At 41.3% G+C, this 24,684-nt stretch overlaps 1 protein-coding gene across 4 annotated transcripts in view; it reads right to left on the reverse strand.

Annotated features, from left to right (window-relative positions):
* LANCL2 (LanC like 2) overlaps positions 1-24,684 on the reverse strand; it is a 63,087-nt gene extending 38,403 nt beyond the window's left edge. Inside the window, exons 1-2 of one of the 4 annotated variants that reach the window (XM_032244172.1) lie at positions 23,761-24,684; positions 173-290 (exon numbers count right to left, since the gene is read on the reverse strand). In XM_032244172.1, the coding sequence (XP_032100063.1) occupies positions 173-290; positions 23,761-23,964 (322 nt within the window). In that variant the 5' untranslated portion in view covers positions 23,965-24,684. Of the gene's footprint in view, positions 1-172; positions 291-9,966; positions 10,147-22,640; positions 22,703-22,726; positions 23,002-23,760 lie in introns of those variants that run through there. The other 3 variants (XM_032244175.1, XM_032244174.1, XM_032244173.1) reach the window with 3 other exon arrangements.

Here is a 24,684-nt window from a genome sequence, read left to right on the forward strand (position 1 = left end):
CCCCTGACCTCAGGTGATCTGCCTGCCTTGGCCTCCCAAAGTGCTGGGATTACAAGTGTCAGCCACCATGCCCAGCCAAATCTTTAGCTTTAAAAAAAAAAAAAGAAAATTTCAAAGTCAGGTCTTATATCTCATAATCTAAGAATCAGTGACTTAGACCCCACAGTCTCACCTGTCCAGCCAGTATAAGCAGAGCAGTCATGGGGATCAGCTGTCTTCAACCCTTCTTCCATTTGCTGTAGAAGATCTTTAATTTTGGTCTGGATCCGTCTTATGAAATTATGAATGATCTGAAATCCAAAAGAAGACATAATTTTAATTGCACAAGAATGGGACAATGTTGTAATAAATACTTTAAAGTCTAAATTATACACACATAACGGACAAAAGTGACTTTCCTCAGTGCATCACTGGTTGGAGTCTACCTTGGTTTTTATAAGGTTACTTTTTAAAAAATGAGATAATATCCTAGCTAGACTATAACTCATAAGCAGAATCACAAAAAACTACTTGCAGAAATCAAAAAATTTAAAAAAAAAACAGAAAATAAAAAACGGATGAATTTAACTATACAAATATTTCAACTTCTATAAGATAAAGAACATCAGAAAGATGGTTTAAAAATTAATGACAAAGGGGAAATACATACAAGCTATAAATCAACAATAAGCATAATACATAACTACACCCCAAATTATTAACCTCCTCATACAAAAGAAAATGATAAGCATATGCAAAAAAAAATTCAATCACTCAGTGATTAATGAAGTGCAAATAAAAACAAGTACTGTGGTTTTCTTTACAGATTAAAAAAGACTACTACAGAAAAAGAATTAAGTCCCAAGGCTGCTAAGAGCAAACAAAACAGGTATTCTTATTCATTGCTGGTAGTCTTTCCCAAGAGAAGTATGCAACATTCTTAAATAATGTAGCTCATAGTGTTAAGATCTTTCCAACCTTTGCTGATTTTTTTTTTTTTTTGAGACGGAGTTTGCTCTTGTCTCCCAGGCTGCAGTGCAATGGCACCATCTTGGCTCACTGTAACCTCCCCCTCCTGGGTTCACACAATTCTCCCACCTCAGCCTCCTGAGTAGCTGGGATTACAAGCTCCCGCCACCGCACCAGGCTAATTTTTTTTATTTTTAGTAGAGATGGGGTTTCACCATGTTGGGCAGGCTGGTCTTGAATAAATGACCTCAGGTGATCCACTGGCTTTGGTCTCCCAGAGTGCTAGGATTACTAGCGTGAGCCACTGCGCCCGATCTATCTTTGCTGATTTTTAAAAATCTACTTGCTCTATCAATTGCTCAGGAGATATTAAAACCTCCCATTATGATTACGGAACTGTTTATTTCTCCCATTAACTCTCTCTCTCTCTTTGCTTTCATGTATTTTGAAGTTCTGTTATTAGGCACAGACAAATTAATGACTATTATGGCTTGCTGACAAACTGACTCATTTTCACAATGAAATGTCCTTCTGTGAGACTGTAGAGAAAATACTTTTAGTTTTCTGCACAATTAGGACTTTCAGGAAAAATTCTACTGAAATTTGGGATTCTTGACTAAAAGTAAACCTTAGGAGCAAAGGTGTACAGAGTGTGAACTCCAGAGAGGTTTCCTGAACCCTGGACGTGCATGTTTACATTTCAAAGTGTTTAAGGCCCCAGAACCAGGAGACATTTCTGACTTGTAAAACTGAAGACAATGGGCTCATCTTTTCCATACACAGATTTATGTACATTATGAAAAGATTAAAGAAAGATACTGCTATCTTTCTTTAAAGACTCTCAGAAAGGTAAGGGGAGACAACTGCCTTTTTCCCTTTTACAAAAAGCACAGAACATTTACTTTCCTTATCTACAATACAGGCTTTGCTGATGAAGGACATCAGACCCTGCCTGCACTGCACTGCACCGCACCATAGGTAAGAACTGGGACCTGGGAATTGCCCACTGGTTATTTGCTGTCAGGTAAACAGGAAGAAATTCCTGATCCAAAATCTTTTTGCTACATTCAGGGCAAAATTAATTAATATAAGCATCAAAACCAAACACCCTCTTTATCTGCTTGTCCTAAGAGCTAATTTATGGGACATTTCACACATAGTCACCAAGTTTTCAGATGCCTGCTACTTGCTTACTTGGCCATCCATTCAATTTCAACCTTACTCTTTATATTTAAAGTGCATCTCTTGTGTAGCATACAGTTAGATCTTTGTTAATTTATTCTGATAGTCTTAGAGTCCCTCAGTAGACATGACCATAACCCTCTTCATTGGCAGAATGCCCTAAGAAAAAGTGCGGTTCAATTAGCCGTGAGTGGCGCATTTTCCAGTCTCACTGTGGAACAAACCCCATCTATTCCTGCAGACTCACCTTTAGCTTGTATTTTTGAAAAACTGGAATGAATTCAACCCCTCAATCCTCAGAAAGAAATGTCTAACTTTCTTGTGTAATACAGCATGGCTCCTATGCAGAAAATCAACAAATTTGCTTCTTCAGTCTTTTACAATCAAAAGCAGAATAAGGAGGACAAGGGGAAAAAAAAAAGAAGAAAAGAAAGAAAAACACAGAAACAAGAGGCAGAGGCAGGCTGAACTGTTGGCTGTTGCAAAGCCCCCAGCCCCCTCCAGGTTTCCCTGAAGATACTCCTCCAAATGACTGCTACCAGTGGAGAAGGCCAGGATACTCGAAGGCAAACGGCCCCCAGTGAGATAAACACAAAAAGCCCCACCCAACTTGTATCCTCTGCCACTGCCGAGGTCCAAGGACCAAAGGGCTCCCGGGATGGAATTCCAACCCCTGAAAGCCTTGAACTGAAGGGGCTCTCTGCTCTGGCTGAAAACAGCTCACCTTATTAAGTGGTGGCTTCAGGAGGCAGGAAAAATTCATCTCACACCACGTAGGTCTGGAGTGCCAAGGCTCTCCCTGACTGAGGGGATAAAGCAATAAAGGAAAATAGTAAAGGGGCTGGCCCCACACCGTGCAATGGCTGGATGACTTATAAGCCCTCCTGTAAAGCTTAACTCTTTCCTCTCCATTCCTTTCTTCTCTTTTCCTTTCTTTTTAAACAGTCTTCCTCTGTTGCCCAAAATGGAGTGCAGTGGCACCATCTTGGTTCACTGCAGCCTCTGCCTCACTGCAGCCTCTGCCTCCTGGGTTCAAGCCATTCTTGTGCCTCAGCCTCCCAAATAGCTGGGATTACAGGCATGCACCACCACATCTAGCTAATCTTTATATTTTTAGTAGAGACAGGCCAGCCTGGTCTGAAACTCCTGGCCTCAAGTGATCCACCTGCCACCACCTCCCAAAATGCTGGAATTTCAGGTGCCACTATGAAATGGTGGAATTTAAGCCACCATGCCCGGCCCATTCCTTTCTTCTCTTTTCCTCTTTATCTGTTCAATCAAGTGGTCTAGCCTCAAAAGAGAAAAAGTATCTAGCATCCTAACCTCTAATTTTGTTATTCTCTTTAAAACTCCAGCTGGTTGCATATTATGGTCCATTTTTGTGCACGTTTTAAACTGATGGGCAAGCTACAAGAGAAATTCAGAGCTCAAATGGTTAACCTGCAATGTAGAGTTTAAAACAGAGTCTTCTAAAGCTCTCTTCCCCTCTTTGTTTCCTGACTGCTTTAAATCTGCTGTTACTAAGATAAGACTCATTATTTATGGCCCAACTAATATGTAAACATTGAAAACCCACTGAAAGTTAAAGGAGAAAAGGAAAAGAAGTATTTTTATTAAGGAAAGTTATAAAAAGAAATTTTATAGGAGAAAGAATCTTGTAATGGTAAATTCTTATCTTAAAGTAAGGTAACCAGTTGTAAAAAACAAACAAACAAAAAAGGTATTTAGAACAAGCCAGAAAGTCCAAGCATGTCGTAAATGGCCTGTGTAAGTCATGAAAAAGTTCATGAAGGAGAATCTATAAAAGGAATTTTGTATAGTCTTTATAACACTAATCCTCAATGTTAAAATAAGGTTTTCTTAAGGTATTAATCTGCTCTTAATAAAACTGCAACACGTTTTACTTAGAATTTTATAAAAATTAAATTAAAAAAACTCCTCAGAATCATATCTCTGAAGTTCAACGTTTGCTGTGTCCCACTGCCTTCGGCTTTTTCTCCCTTGGAAAAGGCGTAGGATAGTAACTCTCTTCTTTAGTCTTTGTCAGCTCCTGTAACTTTTTCCTTCAGTCCTGTTATTGTGGCCTAATGCTAAACTGTTTCATCTTGAAGGTCAACATTAACCAATGTTTTCCTCTAACATAATTCTGTACTCCTGGCTTTTCTTGATATTTATCTAAATTCTGAATGTAATCAAAAACGTCTCATGCTGTTCCTGTGAGTCATGCGTTCCCCTGCTATACTTATAACCTCCTAACCCTAAACACATTCTTCCTGTGTCTAATTAAATTCAAACACTTTTTCATCAAGTTTAACTTCCAAGTTAACTAAATGGACAGCCATCAGAAAAAAGTCACACTGCAAAAGGTCTTTCTTTGCCTTTTTGGAACTGGCTTTAAAAAAACCCCAAACTTTTATCTTCTAGAGTTCATAAGTTTCACCTTCAAATGATGCTGCAAATGACATAGCAATCTCTCCCCAATAATGGCTGCTACCTTTACGAATATCCCCAGGATTCGGCTGAACACCAGTTTCATCTTAACATAATCCCCCCTCTAATGAGTCCCTTCTTCCAGTAAGGTCCAATATCCTACGTCCCACAATCCAAAACAATAACCTGCGTAACTTCTCATAATAATCTTACGATATTATCTTACAATAATACTTCTCGTAATAATCCTAAGTAGGGCCAGCTCTACAACCTGGTCAGCAGGAAGCATTTGGAAGATGAGACCTTCCTCCACATGCCAAAGATCTGTCATTGTTGCTCTGTCATGGGGTAAATGTGGAGTCCTATTTAGAAAAAGGAAGTCATGCTAGTGGGAGCAACGGGAAGCAAAAAAAAAAAAACAGATAAGCTAAAGTCTGCTTTTCTTCAGGGTCCAGAACACGTAATAAACATCTCCTGTGCTAAACTTATGAACAGACACCTACAAGTTAGCTCACTGAAGCCTTGGCATTATTGGTACTGCACAAAGCTCTCCAGCAAATCCCATAGACCATTTTATAAAATCTCCAGCAATCCTTTGTTTCCTTTCAGTCAGCTTCTCTTCACTGGCCTGCCTGTCACCTTCTTGCAATGTCTTTTCCTTCTTTCTCTAATAAATCTGCCTCTCTGTACTTACAACTGTCTTGGTAATTTCTTGCACCCCCATGCCATCAGCCCAGATAGTTGCCACTCACCCACGACAGTCTCCATCAGATATCAAACTCTGTTGCTTTTTTTTGAAACAGGGTTTCACTCCTGTCACCCAGGCTGGAGTGCAATGGCATGATGTTGGCTCATTGCAACTTCTGCCTCTGAGGTTCAAGCGATTCTCCTGCCATAGCCTTCCAAGTGACAGGGACCATAGGTGTGTGCCACCATGCCTATCTAATTTTTGTTATATTTTTGTAGAGACGGGTTTTTGCTATGTTGCCCAGGCTGGTCTCAAACTCCTGGGCTCAAGCAATCCTCCTGCCTCTGCAATGCAAAGTGCTGGGGTTATAGGCGTGAGCACTCGTGCCTGGTCTGATGTACAAATTATTTTACATGGTAGTGGTAGTAGTGGTAGTGTTTTAATCTTAAAATGTCTTAATTTGCCTTCAGTCTTAAAGGATATTTTCACTGAATAAATAATCCTGGATAATGGTTTCTTTCAGGACTTTCATGTTATTTCATTCTCCTCTGTCTTCACGATTTCTAATGAGAAATCAGTCATCAGTGAAATTCCCTGTATATAATGTGTTGTTTTTCCCCTGCTCCTACCAAAATGTGCTCTTTACCTTTGTCTTGATTTGGGCTTCTTTGCATTTATTCCTCTTGGTGTTCTTGGGGGCATTCTGCATCTATAAATTTCTATCTTTCACTGAATATATAAAATTCTTAACCATTATTTCTTCAAATACTTTTACTATCCCACTCTTTCTCTGCTTCCCTTCTATGATTCTATTTACCAACAGCTGGATGGTTTGATGTATTTTTTTTTTTTTTTTTTTTGCGACGGAGTTTCGCTCTTGTTACCCAGGCTGGAGTGCAATGGCGTGATCTCAGCTCACCACAACCTCCGCCTCCTGGGTTCAGGCAATTCTCCTGCCTCAACCTCCTGAGTAGCTGGAATTACAGGCACGCGCCACCATGCCCAGCTAATGCTTTGTATTTTTAGTAGAGACGGGGTTTCACCATGTTGACCAGGATGGTCTCGATCTCTTGACCTTGTGATCCACCTGCCTCGGCCTCCCAAAGTGCCGGGATTACAGGCTTGAGCCACCGCGCCCGGCTGGTTTGATGTAATTTAATAGGCCCCTGAAGCCCTGCCTTTTTTTTCCCTTCATTATTTTTTTCTATTTTGCACATTGGATAATTTCTATTGATCTATTTTCAAGTTCACTAATTACTAATTCTCTTTCCTCTTGAAACCACACCTGCAAAAATTGTTAACAGTGGGAAAATCATGACAGTGAAAGAGATCTGACCTAAAAGACTATCTTAGGCTTCTAACTTCCAAGCTGTCCTTGTTCATCCCTGGGTGTTGGCTGAACTAACTTTGAGAATAATTTACACACACACACACACACACACACACACACAAATTCTATATAAATTTATATATATACACATATATATAAAATCCATATATATGTATATATAAATACACACACACACACAGACACATATATACATATATATTAAGATGGAATCTCACTCTCTTGCCCAGGCTGGAGTACAGTGGTGCTTTCTGAGCTCACTGCAAACTCCACCTCCCAGGTTCAAGCAATTCTCCTGCCTCAGCCTCCCCAATAACTAGGATTACAAATGCATGCCACTGTTATAGGAGTCATTAAGAAATTATTTTATGCAGATAGGATAAAGGGTCCTTGGTAAGGTTTTTTTTTCTTGTAATAAAAGCAGCTCCAGAAATGTTTCTTTTCTAGCAGAAAAACAGCCTGAAAGGCCAGGCTGGCAAGTATTAATATGCTAATGTGGATTCAAAACTAGGTCTGCCCAACATGCTGTCCCCAGATATCTCCACCTATGCAGGACAACATAGTGGCCCACATTTGCATATTAAAAGGCTAGGGTGGGCTGCCCAGTTATTTCGAGGGCTATGTAAATGGCATACCTGGTCAAACCAATCCCCTGGGTCCTATGTAAATCAGACACCACCTCCTCCAGCCTCCCAATATAACCGACCATTCCTTCCTACCCACCACATACCGGGTTTCCTCTCTCGGCTTGGAGCCTCCCTCTCTCTGTCTCTGTAAATGGAAGCTTCTTCCTTCTTTCTTGCCTATTAAACTCTCTGCTCCTTAAAACCACTCCACATGTGTCCGTGTCATTTTTTCTAAATCGGTGCAAGACAAAGGACCCTGGTTCCTGGTTCCTCCAGTCATCAGAGCCATATCCACCACATCCAGTTAAATGTTTTATATTTTCAGTAGAGACAGGGTTTTGCCATGTTGGCCAGGCTGGTCTGGACCTGACCTCAAGTGACGCACCCACCTTGGCCTCCCAAAGTGCTGGGATTACAGGCGTGAGCCACCATGCTGGCCAAGAGGAATTTCATTTATGGTTTAACTTTGAAACAAAGATAACAGACCGTTCCCAAAACAAACCCCCTTCTTGCCTGGGGACCAGACTGCCTTTGTAAGACTAACAAATTAGCCACAAGATTAGAAATTATGAAAGCAGCATATTTAATATCAGCTCACATATGTAGGATAAAATTCCAAACTTCGTGTGTGTGCGTGTGTGTATGCATACATCCATATAACATATATCAAAAACTTAACCTTAAGTTTATTTCTGTGTGCTGTGAAGTTTTATTGGTTTTCTTCTTTTTTTTCTTTTTGCTTATATGTATTTTTTAATGAACATGTGTCTCGCACAAAAAGAATTAAGGATTTTTTTTTTTTTACAAGTAAGTCAATCAGATAATTTGCAAGCAGCTTATGAGGGCAATGGGGGCACCTAAACTCTTGATGATAAAAGAAATGTAAACCTCACATTACCTCTGGATCTCTTAGCCAGAGGAATAAACTGGCAATTATTACAGAAAAAAAAAAAAAAAAAAAAGAAATTATGGTGTAGGAGTCATGCAACCAGAGGCCACAAGATTCCAAACCTCCCCAGTTCTCCTCAGGATAACATCACTATTGTAAAACCTAAGAATGGTGCTTGAGATATTTTTTGAGACCCTGCATTCTGATGTACCAGCTGATGCCATCCAGACTGATAATCTGGCTCAACCAGTTCTGTGATCCCACCTGGGAACAGAAGACAGCAAGAAAAACCCCCTTTGACCACTCCCTTGCTCCCACACACCAAATTATCTTTTTAAAACCCCAGTCCAAGTTTTCAGGGAGACAGATTTGAGTAAAAAACTCCAGTCTCCAGTTCACCTGGCTTTGTGTAAATTACCTCCTGTATGTGATTCCCTTGTTTTGCTAAGGTGGCTCTGTGTGGGCAGTGGGCAGGCGGAACCCACAGGGCACTTATGGTCTTCTCCATTCCCCTGCTAAGGCCATGCAGTAACTTAACTGTCAGATAGTGTATTTATCAGTTCCAAAATATCCATGAGACTCTTTTTTAACGGTCTTTACTTCCCTACTGAGATTTCTTCATTTTTCATGAATTGAAAGACCGCACCACTGCACTCCAGCCTGAGCAAAAAAAGAGCAAAACACCGTCTACAAACAAAAAAGAAATTCACTCCTCCTCCAATCATGCACTGTAACGTACTCTATAGAACCTCCCTCCTCCTCCAATCATGCACTGTAACACGTTACGGAATCTGGATATAATACAAAAAAGCAATTACATTCTGGTCTGCTTATTCCCTGGTGACTTTGAGCAGCTGCTTTTTATATTATATCCAAGATTTATAGTTGTTTTATTCAGGGAGTCCTCCAGCAGGATCTTCGTCCAGCATTAAAGTACAAATTATTTAAAACACATTTTAAGTTTAAAAAAAAAAAACCCAGTATATGTGCCTTCTTCTGTTGTACTCCAGCTGCATATGATGCCATAAAACCCCCATCCTTGTTCACTTTCTTTTTTTTTGAGATGGAGTCTCACTCTGTAGCCCAGGCTGGAGTGCAGTCGTGCAATCTCAGCTCACTGCAACCTCCGCTTCCTGCGTTCAAGCGATTCCCCTGCCTCAGCCTCCCAAGTAGCTGGGACTACAAGTGCATGTAACCATGCCCAGCTAATTTTTTGTATTTTAGTAGAGACAGGTCTTCACCATGTTGGCCAGGATGGTCTTGATCTCCTGACCTTGTGATCCACCCACCTCGGCCTCCCAAAGTGCTGGGATTACAGGCGTAAGCCACTGCGCCCTGCCTATATTTTTAAGTCTATGAAAGTAATAGGTGAGCATTCAGGGATGGGCAAATCTATTTTAAGAACAACCAACTGTGCCAAAGAGGATTTAAACATGGATATTTGCAAGTATAAATTTTTGCTATAATACAGGTACTAAATATGACTTTCTTTTCCTCTTTGACATTCTATGTATTAATTGCCCAAGACTAAAATAGGTGGGCAAGACAACAAATTCTATTGACTAAAATATAGCATTAGCTTTCGAAATTGTATCTTTTCATTAAATGTTATTCAAAGTAATAAGTACAATAATTCCTACTCAACCATGGTGGTAAAACGCCTTCCCTTATAGCGAAAGCTAAGTTAGAAATCTAAGGGCAAGGAAAGCTTCATGAAAATCTTTATAATTATGCTCACATAAACATAATGATAAAGATGGCACATCAAAGAACATAGTATCAATATTTCACCCACCTTAAAGGTGATATAATGAGTTAACGAGACAAACACATTCATTTAACAATCTTTGCTTACTAGCAATGCTTTCCGGATTTGCCATTTCTTGTGGTTTGGGTGATGTGCTTGTAAATGTATTTAACTTTGCTTCTGTATATGAATGCACCAAAAAGAATGACTGTCTGTTCTCCATCCAACTTCTTAACTTTTTGACTCCACGTTAGTAACTTAAGCCTCCTGTGTCTTGACCTTTGGTTTCTACTGTAATCAGAGAGATGCAGAATCATTTGCATGAGAAGGAATAAATGGGGGATACCTCTTTAACACCTGTGGTGGCACAACCCATAAAGTAGTCCCTAGCCCATCTTAGTCCCCATACCCTTCTTTCTTGTAAACAGAAATCTGATTATATTCAGAATAGAGAGCATCCAGTCCCAGAAGAGACACTTGGTTTTCCAGGCCCCGTTATGCACAAAGGTGGCCACATGACAATGAGACCTAAGTACAAGTCTTCTAGGAGGTCCTAGAAGGTTCTTATTTTTCATGATAAAGAAGAAAGAAATTCTCTAATTTTTTTTCCCCTGCTGCCTGCTGATTAAACTAATATGCATTACGCCTGGAAAACTCTAGTTTTCCAGGCCTAATGCATACTCATATGCAGTCTTAGCTCTATCATGATAACCTAATTCCAAAGCATGTGCATATACCAACCCTTCACTCCTCATAAATGCTACTGGAGTATATTTTTAAGATTTAATGATCGCTTCCTCCAATTTGCCAAAATTTCATTGCAAAAACTATTCATTTCTCTGCCCTTTGCCATAAGGTACTTTTTCTAGTTCCCCTTTTCCTATTTCTCATAAAAGAGGCTTCTAATTTGTTTATACTGAAACCAAATTCTCATGAACAAAGAAAATTTATTATGCTGTAATTCTACTTACATTTGATGGAGATTACTGTACCAGGAGAAACTTTAACAGGCTAGTCTCATTTAATAATGGTATTTTATATATATATACACACATGCACGTATACATATATACATATACATATATGTGTACCTACATATATAAATACATACACACTTTTTTTTCCTTTTGAGACTGAGTCTCACTCTGACATCCAGGGTGAAGTGCAGTGGCACGATCTCAGTTCATGGCAACCTCCTACCTCCTTGGTTCAAGTGATTCTCATGCATCAGCCTCCTGGGTAGCTAGGATTACAGGCATGCGCCACCAGTCTGGCTAATTTTTGTATTTTTAGTAGAGACGGGATTTCGCCATGTTGGCCAGGCTGATCATGAACTCCTGACCTCAAGTGATCCGCCCACCTCAACCTCCCAAAGCCCTGGGATTATGGGCATGAGCCACTGCACCTGGCAGTATGGTATTATAAAGATAACTAACAATTATTGAGTCCTTACTATTTACCTGGCACTACGTGCTTTACATATTTCAATTAGTCTTTACATCATTCAGTTTTTTAGGTAAGAAGACCAAGGCTCGAGATTTCATAACAATAACAGATGAAGCTCTTCTAACTCTGTCTACTTATAAAGTTCCTGGGCTTTGCATTCTCTGCTTATTGTGAAATTTTTTGCTTAATTCTATATTTATATTTTACTTTTGGATGTTCAGGACTTATAGCCTTCACTCAATCATACTATATGAATAGAAATATGTACCTGCCACATAGCCTAGAAATAGCAGGAGCAGTTAAAGACCTTTGGAGGTTTTATCTCTTGACCCTGAGATTGATTTTTAGCAATTACATTGCAATCAGGAAGAAAATATTCTTTTCCTACATGATGAGTAGGCAATTTTCCCAAACAAGAATGCCCAAGTGTATTATAAAGCAAAAATATACTGGAGTAGATATTAATCACTGGTTGTAAAACCCCTTGTGAAGTGTCACTGCATCTATTATTCCAAATGATACACAACGCACGTTTACAGCAAGATTTATTTCTCTTCCTCACAATGTTTTCATGGTAATAAATCTTAGAATCGGACAAGAAAGATTTTTTCCTGGGGAGGGTAGGGCGGGAAGAAGATACAGAAGAGGAAGGAGAAGGGGGAGTAGGGGAAAGAGAGGGAAGGAAGGAGACAGAAAGAAGAGAAAGATGAAGAGGCAGCAGACAGACACTGGGTGATATTTACGCGTACAAATTACTCCAGTTATGTCCTTGAAAAATGTTTCACGATATTAAATTCCTCCTTATTTATGATATTTTTCCATGTACATCACCGGAATAATTCATGAGAGTAATTTATTTCCTAATTTGTCATTTGCTAGAACATACACACATATTCTGTACCTCTCTGCCTCAACCATAGATTTTAGACAAGGTATGGGTTCAGATCAGTATGTTCATAAGCCACATTTTATACTGCATATGGAAAAAATAAAAGGCAGATTTTACATATTTTTACAATTTTACAAGTATTTTAGATGATATAATCAACACTCTTATCAGCTGTTACAGGAAGATACAGGATGAGATTTTCTTTATCTTGGCATAAAGCTTAGCAAGCATAATATAACTGGCATATTAACAATTTCACATATGATAAAATACTCCGTGACATATTACGTATTTCTGTAACTTTCAGGTACTTTTGAAATAAATGAGGAAGAAAGAAATAAAATGTAGATGATTAGCAAATCGTGGGTATAATATTATTCTTTAAAGAAACAAAGTCAATGTTTTCCATGTACGAAGCACTGTTATTGGGACAAAAAGCTGAATAAGATTGGGTGCTCCCCAAAATGTTCCTGGTCGAATGAGACAAACGTAAAAATAATTATATGGACTATATTATAGTCCATATAAGTGCCTGACTAGCAATACATAATATGGTATATTTAAGAAAATATGTAAACATATGTAGACTGATATCTGAAGACAATCTTACTTCACCCTTGTGGAAGACATTCAGGAGTTTACTGGGATTGTCACCAGATGCCCGCTCACAGAGGCAGGCAAGTGTGTAGCTGGGGCATTCAGAAGGGTGGAAAGGGGATGGAAAGGCATCGACGACCACTGTGAGCCCAGCAGGGGGCTTCCTGGTGGACCCAGGAGACCCTTTCTTTGATTAAGGAGTATTGTCAGTTGGGCACTGTGTGGACTAGAAGGCCCTAAAAGCTTGCTCCTCAATGAGCTAAAAGCTGAGAAGCTTGCTTTGCAGGACTGTCCATGTGAAGTCTGGTGGATCCTAAGCCCTGTGAAAGGAATGCATTGACTCTGTCTAAGTCTGTTGCTGCCTTTCACTGCCATCATAAAAACTCTAGGGTGAAACTACAACTATTATCCCCATATCACAAACGAGAACTATGAAGCACAGGAGAGAGGTAAAGTAACTTACCAAAAGTGATATCAACGTTAAGGGGCATACTGCAGTTTCAAGCCAGGCAGCCAGCTCCAGACTACAAGCGCTAGAAACCTTTATGGTAGGCAGAATGGCCCCCAAAGATATCCTGGAACCTGAAACAGATCACAGACCACAAAATAGGGGAAGGATGCTAGATTATCCAAGCAGGGCCCATCTAATCCCACAAGCCCGTAAAAGGAGAGAACCTTTACCTACTGAAGTCAGAAATACAGGAAAGAAGGTGAAATCAGAGAGATGTGAAGTGTGAGAGAGACTTAATCTGCGGGTGCTGGAAGGACCGTGTGGAAAGCATGGACAGGACTCAGGTGGCACTGAGGAGCAAAGGCCAGCCAGCAGGGAAGTGAACACTCTTGCAGCCACAGGGAATGGATTTGGCCAACAGTGTCAATGAGCTGGGAAGCAAATTCGCCCTCAGGACCTCCAGGAGAGAACACAGCCTCGAGGATGCTATATGAAACTAAGCAGAGGAGCCGGCAGAGCCAGACTCTACCTGGACTTCTGACTTCATTTTAAAGATAAATAAATAGGTGCTGTTTTAAACTGTAAAATTGGTAGTATTTATGGCAGCAATGGAAAAAGAATATAACTTTCTTAGCTAATCCTTCCAGTGGCTTTGGAATGGCCAAGCAACAGAGTCTTCCTGGACAACTCTGAGCAAGACCCTGGAGGAAGAAGCCTCTCACAGGCATCTCAGAGGAAGACAGGAGCTCGCTGTGCAGAAAGCTGGGGGCATTCTGTGCTGAGGAACAGAGATATCTAAAATGCATTTAGGAGAAAGTCACGGACATTCCTGAAGAAACAAGTCATTCCATCTGAAAACTACAGAATATGCAATCCTTCTCTTTCTAAACTACTTGTGTTCTTCTGTACTTTTTAGGAGAAATTTAGTGCTAGTTTGAGGAAATACAACTGCCATATATAAAAATACAGAAAACTTAAAAAAAGATTGACAAATAACATAAAAAGTTATATTAACTTCAAATAGAGGAGAGTGAAAAGTCTAAAAACAGGTGTTCAAAATGCACAAAGTAACTCCTAAAAAGAAAAAGATATGTTTTGAATAGTTATGCATAAATTGAACATTTAGGTATGAGTAATACTTGAAATGCACCAGGACAACTTAATAATAAAATCTACTACACTCCTAATAAATGGGGTATTTGAGACACTTAATCTAATTTAATCCTCTTTATAATCCTAAAACAGCATTATCATCATGGTACACATGCAGAAACTGAAGCTAAGAGAAAATAAGTTGCCTGCATTTAAAAGATGATAAAAATAGCTTTTTGACTCACGTCTTATATATGTGATGATGTGCAAAATTTGCAAACTGTATACCAGAAAGTAATTCTTTTCTTAGGAAAGATTTTGAAAAATCTTCCTGTTGAGGAGTATGGGTTGGGGAAATGGATTTCCTAATTCAGCTCTCCTATGCTAATGATCACTTGTAATGTCAGACAAATGAAGATACAATGTTACACCTAGCAAGAGTATGGGCTTTTATATATATATATATATTTAACACTCTATTCTGCAAATGAAATGAATAAAACCAAGGTCCCCCAATCCTTACTTTAAAGCTAACTACTACAGGGGCAAAGCAGGCAGGCGTGGGGAAGCTATCGCTTCTGACAGTAATGAATTAGATGGTAGTGAAAACATCTACCTTCATTAGTGGTTATTTTCAATAAACACGTCCTTACCTAAACTAACTCTATCAAGATAATGCTATTTTGCTGAGGTGTTTGAAAATAGTTTGTTCTGCTAAAGATAGTCATAGATTTACATAACCTGGTCTGCTTCTGTTTTCTTATTTCAAACTCTGTAATATAATAGAAAATATTCTAGATTACATATTCTAAGCACATACATCTCAATCCAATTTTGATATGTATCATAAAAATTCATCTGCTATGTATGCTTTGTAAGGGATATTATAGCATTACCACAAGGAAGTTTATAAGTGCAATAAAGAACCAAGGACAAACTGCTAAGTGACAATATATTAATAAACTGCACACAAGGACTCAAAACATATATAATTACACTTCAAGAGACAAGGAGCCCATGGAGATGGTGGGATTTTGTGGCCAAATTATTTTTAATTATGGAAAGCTCTCAGTGAAAAGTTGGGTTTCATTTTGATTAAACAATTGCTGCATAGTACTAACTAAAATCTATGAAAGACAGGAACGTTTTCTGAAAAAGAAATTCAGTTTGTTATATTCAACTCTATTCAAGCAAAATTTGCTCAAAACTAGTCTGGCCCAAGCCAGCTGCTAGTCGCCCTTACAGAGTATACTCCTCACCGGGAACTCCCAAAGCATATTACACAGTTCTTGACTTACATACAATAGCCTGGAAGGTTATCTAAGAGTCCAAGATATTAACAATGTATACCTAACATTCTAGATACAGAATAGCTTTTAAAATACAAAATTACATCATTAAATATATGCAAAAAATGTCTCCCATAAAATTTTTTTTAAATTTCAATAGATTTATTCATTCAACAAATATTTACTACCTACTGCATTCTCATTTCAGTATCAAGCAGTGAGAATGTTTAAAAATAACTCCCTGGGTGCAATGGCTCACGTCTGTAATTCCATTGGGAGGCTAAGGCAGGAGAGGAGAATCACTTGAGCCCAGGAATTCAGGGCTAGTCTGGGCAACATGGCAAGATCCCATCTCTACAAAAAAATATTTAAAAATTAGCTGGGTGTGATGGAATACACCTACAGTCCCAGCTACCTGGGAAGCAGAGGTGGGAGGATCTCCTGAGCTTGGGAGGTCAAGGCTGCAGTGAGCCATGATTACGGCACTCCAGTCTGGGAAACAGACAGAATGAAACCCTATCTCAAATTATTGAGACATGTCTCAAATAAATAAATAAATATTTTTAAAATTTAAAAATAATAACTCAAGTATATTCAAGAAAAAAATCCTGTTCTCAAAAAGCAAAGTGGGAAGAGAAATAGAGATGAATTACAGTAAGCCCTTGGTAATCATGAATTAAATGTTTAGAACTCGTGTTTGACGTTTCAAGCATAAACTTATGAATCTGGAGACCCAGGCTATGATAGATGACAATTTTCAATCTTGCTGAGGCCCAAAGGTGCACAGCATGAGCTGATAGGTTCTGCTCTGGGTAGAATCCCCAACTTCCACATTTCCAAGTGGTTTGATTATTCCTTATCATCTTACCACCATCAACAGAAGTTCCTGCCCCCTTTCAGACACGATGAGAGTGAAGGAAGTATGTGTATGGAATTCAGAAATTTGGAAACTGTTGACAATCTGAGGATATATCCATATGAATACTGTACATCTAACCATATTTTTCTTAGAAGGAGGAGACAAGAATAAGCATTTCTTTAAGAAGCAAAAAGGAAAAGGTACATAAATTTTATCTGTCATTCCACTGAAAATATAAAATGTAAAGAAATTTTTCATTATCATATTTTATACTCTAATAAAAATAAGCTACTCTATAATAATGTTAATAGCTATCATTAACTGAACTCTGACTACTCACCTACATATCAGTAACTATGTGTACCTAGGTACTAACTGTACTCGACACCGTTCTGAATGTTTCATGTATTAACCCAACTAGCCATTACAACAACCCAGTGAGGAGGGGGTGGTTATAGTACATCTACATTATAAAAAGTTTTAACAAATACGTTACATTACAACTATGTTATATTAAGAACCGCAGCCTTTCAATTTAACCATTTACATCAAGTTGATGAGGTAAGAAAACCAAGGTTCAGTGGGTGATTAAGTTACTGGCTCAAAGTCTACAAGTCATAAATGGCAGAAAAGTAGGAGTCAAACACAGGACTATTAAAACTCTTACCTGCTCTACACTACAATTTATTTCCAAAAGATGGAAAATGCTCACGTATATCTTAGTCTCTTCTTCATAATCTTATCTTTACCCTTCTATGTCAATCTCTTTCCACATCAGAAATTGAAAATCGGCTGGAGGCTAATTAAGTGCTTACTGAAAGAAAACTTAACAAAGCTGTATGTAGAACAGTTTTCCTCAATCCATCTCAAATTTATGAGTACTCTGGCATGAGGATCTTGGTAAAATGCAGGCTATGATTCCTTGGGTCTGGAGTGGGATCTGTACTTCTAACAATCTTTCAAGAACTGCTGATGATTTTGGTCTACAAACCTCAACTTTGAGAAGTTATATATTCTCCCACCTTCTACCTGACACACACACACACACACACACACAATTTAGTTCACTTTGAATAAAGAGAAAATAATTACATTTCTCTGGGTATCAGGGTAGTACTAAATTCCTCATGCTTCCATAATATATTATGATGTTGAACAAATTTTAAAGTTTCAAAACAAAAATATGGAAAATTAAATAATTATAAACTAAATCATTTCCAATAGCTCAAGATTATGTCAAATTATAGACAAGTTTTCCTGATATTTTCCTGTGGAAAAAGTTGTAAAGTTCTTTGGATTGACCAGAAACTATAGAACTCCTAGAAGAGAACATGGGGAAAAACTCCTACACACTGGCCACAGCAATAATTTTTGGTATCACATCAAAAGCTTATGCCACAAAAGCAGAAATAAACAAATATTACTATATCAAATTAAAAAGCTTCTGCACAGCAAAGGAAACAATTATTATTATTATTATTATTTTTTTGAGACGGAGTTTCACTCTTGTTACCCAGGCTGGAGTAGAATGGTGCGATCTTGGCTCACCGCAACCTCCGCCTCCCGGGTTCAGGCAATTCTCCTGCCTCAACCTCCTCAGTAGCTGGGATTACAGGCATGCGCCACCATGCCCAGCTAATTTTTTGTATTTTTTGTAGAGACGGGGTTTCACCATGTTGACCAGGATGGCCTCGATCTCTTGACCTCGTGATCCACCCGACTCGGCCTCCCAAAGTGCTGGGATTACAGGCTTGAGCCACCACGCCCGGCGAAACAATTCTTAAAATGCAACAGCAGCACATGAATTGGGAAAAATTCCTTGAGCCCAGGAGTTCAAGACCAGCCTGGGCAACATGGCAAAACTCTGTCTCTACAAAAAATACAAAAATTAGCCATGCATAGTGGTACCTGCCTGTGCTCCCAACTACTCAGGCAGCTGGGAGGATCACTTGAGCTCAGGAGGGAGCCACAATCGTGCCACTGCACTCCAGCCCGCAACAGAGCAAAACGCTGTCTCGAAAAAAAAGAAAAATACACCAAAACTATACAGAGATAGAGAACAAAACAGTGGTTACCAGAGGCACTGGGTTGGAGGAAGGAGAGGAAATGGTCAGAGGATACAAAATGGCAGATATGTACAGGTAATAAAAGTGCACTGGATGTGGGATTCATGCTAAGTGAATAGATTGCAGCTGTTCTTGCCACAAAAACAAACAAAAACAATGGGTAATTATAGGGAATATATTAATTTGCTCTCTACAGAAACCATTTTACTACCTATATGTACCACATATATCATGTGGTATACCTTAAATATACACAGTAAAATGTATTTTTAAAGAGTCCTTCCAATCCATCAAGTCCTTCAGCATCAAGTACAATCACCCTCTTTAGCCTCATTACCCCCAGTGCCATTCACGTCCTTCCTTCTCCAGTCACACTCTACTTCTTGACATTCTCGTAAAGTGGTATCCCTTAAATCCTTGCTCATTGAGTTCCCTACCTGAGCCTGCAAAACCCCCACTTAAATCTTTCAAGGACTACACAAATATCATTTTAATCTGAAAAGCCTTCCCTGATGCTAACGGGCGAATTAACTTGCCTTATTTCTTCTCTTGTGCCCCCCAAGATACCCTTTACATATTGTCACTTACTGTAACACTCATTGCAGGGTTCTGGAGGCTACACTTCTAGCAATGGCACAGTATGACAGCAATTTCTTGGCCAACCATTGAGGTATGGCCATGCCCTCTCTGACAAGTTCAAGATCTCAGCCCTGGCTGAGGGCTCTACAGTTCATGGTATTTATGCTCCTGTATAACCCCTCCACTTGAGTGTGGGCTGGGTTGACTGTCTCGCTTCTAATAGAACACAATACGGCAGGTGTGCGTGATGGTATGTCACTTCTGAGATTACATAATAAATACAATGACTGCAGCTTCCATCCTGGGTGCTCTTGCACACTTTTCTCTTTGATCACTCAGTGTGGGAGAAGCCAGCCACTATGTCATGAGGCAGCCCAAAGGAGTGGCCCATGTGGTCAGACACTGAAGCCTCCAGAAAACACCTAGCAAGGCTGGCTAACAACGATGTGAATGAGCTTGGAGCAGCTTCTCCCGCCCCAGACAAGCCTTAAAATAACAGTAGCCCTGGCTGAGAGCTTGAGTGCAGCTTCTCCAGAGACGATGAGCCAGAACCTGTGGCTGGATTCCCGACTCTGAGACGCTGCATGAGATCTTAAGTGTCTATAAAAATGCTAAGTGTTGGGATGATTATCACACAGCAACAGAGCTAATCATAGGGGCCTTTACTTGAGTGCCCTCTCAGCCCTAGCGGTGAGGCTGCTCCTTCTGTCTGCTATTCCTATATTCTTCAGAATTCTCTTTCCTTCTCATGAGGCAATCTCTCATTTCTCCAGTCTCACAGTTAATAAAAAATTTTTATGTTCAACTTTCCCTATTAAACTCTGTGGTACCCATCTCCTGGTTGGACTTGAACATCAGATAAAGCTGCTGCTGGTGGTCAAAAAAACCACAGTTTGAGAACCACTGGCACAGACTAATCATGATTCAGCTCCTGCAGCTGGGCTCAATTCCCCTTATGGGCACAACAAAATCAAGTAAAAAGGAGGAAATGGTTGTTAGATGAGTAACTAAGAGTGTCTGCTTCAGCGACCTTCCATAATTAAAAACAACTGCTACTACACTGGTTCACTGCTTTTCATAATATTTGCCCCAATATTGTAAAAAATGTTATAAACATCAAGTTATGGAAATATGGTTCAGGGAAGTAGGTAGACTTGAGTAGTTTTAGAATTGGAGGCTAATTTTATTGACAGATCACACCACACATCTAGGCAGCTGACCTAAAATGAAATAGAGTAAATAACTTAAAGAATACTTAGTAATAAACTGTTAGTGTGTTGGTAGATTTTTGTCATTCTTACTTAGCAACAGCACACATCATGGAGAGAAAGTTATTCAATGCTTAATTTACAAATTAACAAGTTACCCTAGGGGTAACACAAAGTTCCACAAACTGGGTGGCTTAAAACCACAGAAATTTATTTTCTCATAGCTCTGGAGGCTACAAGTCCAGAATCCACATGTCAACAGGGCGACGCTCCCTGCGGGTCAAACCTACAGAGGAGAATCTTTCCTTGCCTCTTCTGGCTTTGGTGTTGGCTGGCAATCCCAATCTTTGCCTCCATCGTCACATGGCCATCTTCTCTCTCCCTAAGTCTCTGTCTTCTCATTTTTTTTTTTTTAAAACAGACAGGGTCTCACTATATCGCCCAAGCTAGTCTCGAACTCCTGTCCTCAAGCGATCCTCCTGCCTCAGCCTCCCAAAGTGCTGGTATTACAGGCATAAGCCATCACACCTGGCTCTCTTTTCTTCATATTAGAACACCAGTCATATTGGATTAAGAGCCCACCATATTCCAGTATGACCTCACCTCAACTAATCACATCTGCCATGACCTTACTTCCAAATGTCACATTCTGAGGTTCCAGTGGGTTAGGACTTCAACCTTCAATACCTTTTTTTTTGGTAGGGGACACAAACTCATATTAGCATGAACTTTCATGTCTATCAAAAACAATGCATAATTTTATATCCTCTAATTGCATTCCTAACATATTTTTAATTTTTTTTTTTTGAGACAGAGTCTTGCTCTGTCACCAGGCTGGAGTGCAGTGGCATAATCTTGGCTTACTGCAACCTCCGCCTCCCAGGTTCAAGTGATTCTCCTGTGTCAGCCTCCCGAGTAGCTGGGACTACAGGCGCGCCTCACCATGCCCAGCTAATTTTTGTATTTTTAGTAGAGATGGGGTTTCACCATGTTGGCCAGGATGGTCAGGATCTCTTGACCTCATGATCTGCCCACCTTGGCCTCCCAAAGTGCTGGGATTACAGGCGTGAGCCACTGTGCCTGGCCAGTTAAAAATTTAATGATCTGTCAATCATAAAAATATTAATAGGGAGGACAGTGGAGTTCATATCATATTAACTGTATCTGATGACTTTCCAATAACCAAGAAGCAGTCTTTCCACCTTTTAAAACCACTGTCCCTCTCTCCCTTCAATGTGCTCTCATCTTCACATTCAAAAATAGTATGATGTCCATTTCTCCCTTTCTTTAGCATATACTCACAACCGGTAGCATAGGTCTCCACCGCAACTTATCATTTCATTGCAGAAATATCACAAGCCCTATTAGGTACCTGTAGTCTAATTTTCTTTTAAACATAAATCAGGTATATAGCTGAGGTCAAAATCACATTTATCCAGATAGAAAGGGTAAAAAGAAAAATATGTAGTTACAGAACTTAGAGTTCAATTAGTGTTTATCTCCTGTGAGGTTGCAAATGAAACTCACCTGCTTCCCATGTCTTTATCATTATTATTGTATTATTATTCTCCTATCAAGAGTTCATTTCACTTACCTTTCACTAAACATTGCAGTAACCTACTTACTCCAAGGATAGTATTGAGATAGCAACTGGTAATAAGAATGAATGATGGATAGTTTTTTCAAAGCTTGCCAGAGATTTATCTTTGTTATTAAAAAAATTAAACACTAAAGCCACGACGAAATACATATTTGTATGTAAAAATAAAAGAAATCCCGAGAAAAACCAATATTGACATATGAATTCTAAACCGTGGTAACTTTAAATCATCAAAAGGAAGACGTTAACATTTATTGAGGCCCTGCTTAAGGTACCACATCAAGCAGTTTGCTAGGCAATTTACATGCTTCATCTAATTCAGACACATCCCCATGAGTTAGATGGAGTGCAGTGGTGCAATCTCGGCTACCTCAACCTCCCAGGTTCAAACGATTCTCCCTCCCGAGTAGCTGGGACAACAAGCATGTGACACCACACTCGGTTAATTTTCGTTTTTGTAGAGATGGGGTTTCGCCATGCTGGCCTCCAACTGCTGGGCTTAAGCAATCAGCCCGCCTCCGCCCCCCAAAGTGCCGGGATTGCCGGCGTGAACCACTGCGCCCGGCCTGTTTCCAGTTTTTAACCACATTCAAGAAAAGAGAGAGAGGTCACAAATATAGTCTGAATATAGAATATTCAGACTATATTTGGTCTGAAAATAGAATACAGGTTCTATATTCAGACCAAACGGCTCTTTCAAAATTACCGTGTTTTAGCCACCTTGTCCCTTTACAAATATGAAATACAGTACACGGGGATCCAGGCAGATGAAGTGCACCTTGGAACACGTACTTCAGTGGAAAAAGAAAACCTGATAAAGGTACAGTTTTACCAATCATGAAAACAGTTGTGCTGATACTCAATCTTCCTTTAATTCTGCTTTTTGCCTTCCACGTTACACTTTGTTCAGATAGCCCGTGAAGGGTGACCAGGTATGCCGCCCCAAAAGTTTCTCTGGCATAAGGATTATTTTGAGCTAAAAGCACTTGAAAAACAGGAGTGCTCCAAACTGCCCCCTTTTCTTCCTAAAAGCAGGAGACAAAACTGTAAAAGATGGCCTCCCTACAGCAGCAGCGAAGAAACACTGAGTGCCAGAGCCGGGCAAAGGGGAGATTTCTACCCAGACGCGGTTCAAACGGTTCCATCTTCCGCTAGTGTCCCCGCACACCTTTATGTGTTATGTCCCACAGCTGCCGCTCTTGGTTCCGCCTAGCATAAACGCACTTGGGCTTTTCCACTTATGTGTGTCCTTTTCACATAAACCACATGCAAGAGATGTGTATGTTTTTCTCCTGTTAATCTGTTTTATGTCAATGTAACTCTGGCCCAGCTCCGGACCCCCGGAGGGTGAAGCTGGGCCTCCCTACACCTGCTTCCTATTCCGGGGCACACAGTAATGAATCTACAAGGACAACGTTTCTGTGACGGCGGGGGCCCAGGCTCCAGACACGGCCAAGGAAAGCCAGCCACCGGGCCAGGGGTCAGGAGCAGGTCGCCCGCGGAGCGCTCCGCCGCTCAGGGGCGGGGGGGTGTCCGCGGGCCTCGCAGGTGCACAAACCTGCACGGCTAACCGCCGCTCGGGCCTCGCAGTCACCTCCAGGCGCCAAGCTGCGGGAACGCGGCTCACGCAGCTGATGCCCACGGCCCCTGAGCGCCGCTCACCGCGAAGGCCCGAAGCCAAGCACCGGGCGATACCGTCCGGCGCCCTCCCGCCCGAGGCCCTCTCGAGCGCGGCGCGCGCCTGTGACGTCACGCCTGGCGGAGGGTGGACGCTACCACCGCTGCGCTCCCCCTCAGGCGCCAGTGCGTCCCGGCCGCCGACTCACCTTCCCGTCCTGATGAAAAGGGAGGCCGGGCTCGTCCGTAGAGGCCGGGGGACGAACATATCCTGTCTCTTCGGCCGCTCCGGAGGCGAGCAGCGCCCCGGCGGCGGCCTCGTAGTCCGGGAAAGGGTTGGCGAACGCCCGTTCCTCCATCTCTGCCTCCCCTCCCAGATGCAGCTTCAGCCTCTTTGACATGGTTTCGCCCATCTCCGCCGCGGTACGGCGCGCGGGCGGGGACAAACCTCCTGCCCCGGCGCTGCGGCTTGTCCCGCCGCCGCCTCCTCCCGGGGCTCACGCTGAGAGTCCTCTAGGAGGAGCGAGGCCGCGAGCTGGCGGGGGGAGCGGGGCCTCTGCGCGGGGCCTGCCTAGTCGCGGGCGGCTCGCACATCTGGCGGCCGCGGAGGCGCTGCGCGCGTCTCTGCCCTGCGCCCGGCGGGGAGGAGCGGGCTCGCGGGAGCGCCCCGAGGCTCAGCCTGCTGGCGCCTCCCCGCACCTTCCCGCGGCCCGCAGAGCCCGTCCGCGGCGGCGCGCACCGCCCAGGGCTGAGTCCCCGGGTCGGGATCGCTGCGCCAGACCCCTCTCCTGAGGACAAGCCCCCTCGGCGATTTCCAGAGAAAACCGAACGCCTGCGAGGGCCACCCTGCCCCGGGGAAAACCTGTAGAGAAGAGCTTGCTGTCACTCAAGGTGTGTGCGCGTCGCCGATCGGGGCGAGCGCAGCCGCCGGCGCGCCGTCGTCAGCCTGCATTTCACCGGCCCCTGCTGCACCAGCCCGAAGGAACAGCGGCAACTCCAGCTTTGATATTAAGGAAAAAAAAATCTAAAGAACAGAATTTCAAAACAGCCTAAAACACTGCAAGGCTAGTCTCCCGGGGGATGGGGGAGGGAACAGTCCCTCCTATTCATCATTGTTGGAGGGGGGTGTCTGG

Source organism: Sapajus apella, unplaced genomic scaffold (genome assembly GCF_009761245.1).
Source record: "Sapajus apella isolate SASKATOON/1434 unplaced genomic scaffold, GSC_monkey_1.0 scaffold54, whole genome shotgun sequence".
Taxonomy (NCBI): domain Eukaryota; kingdom Metazoa; phylum Chordata; class Mammalia; order Primates; family Cebidae; genus Sapajus; species Sapajus apella.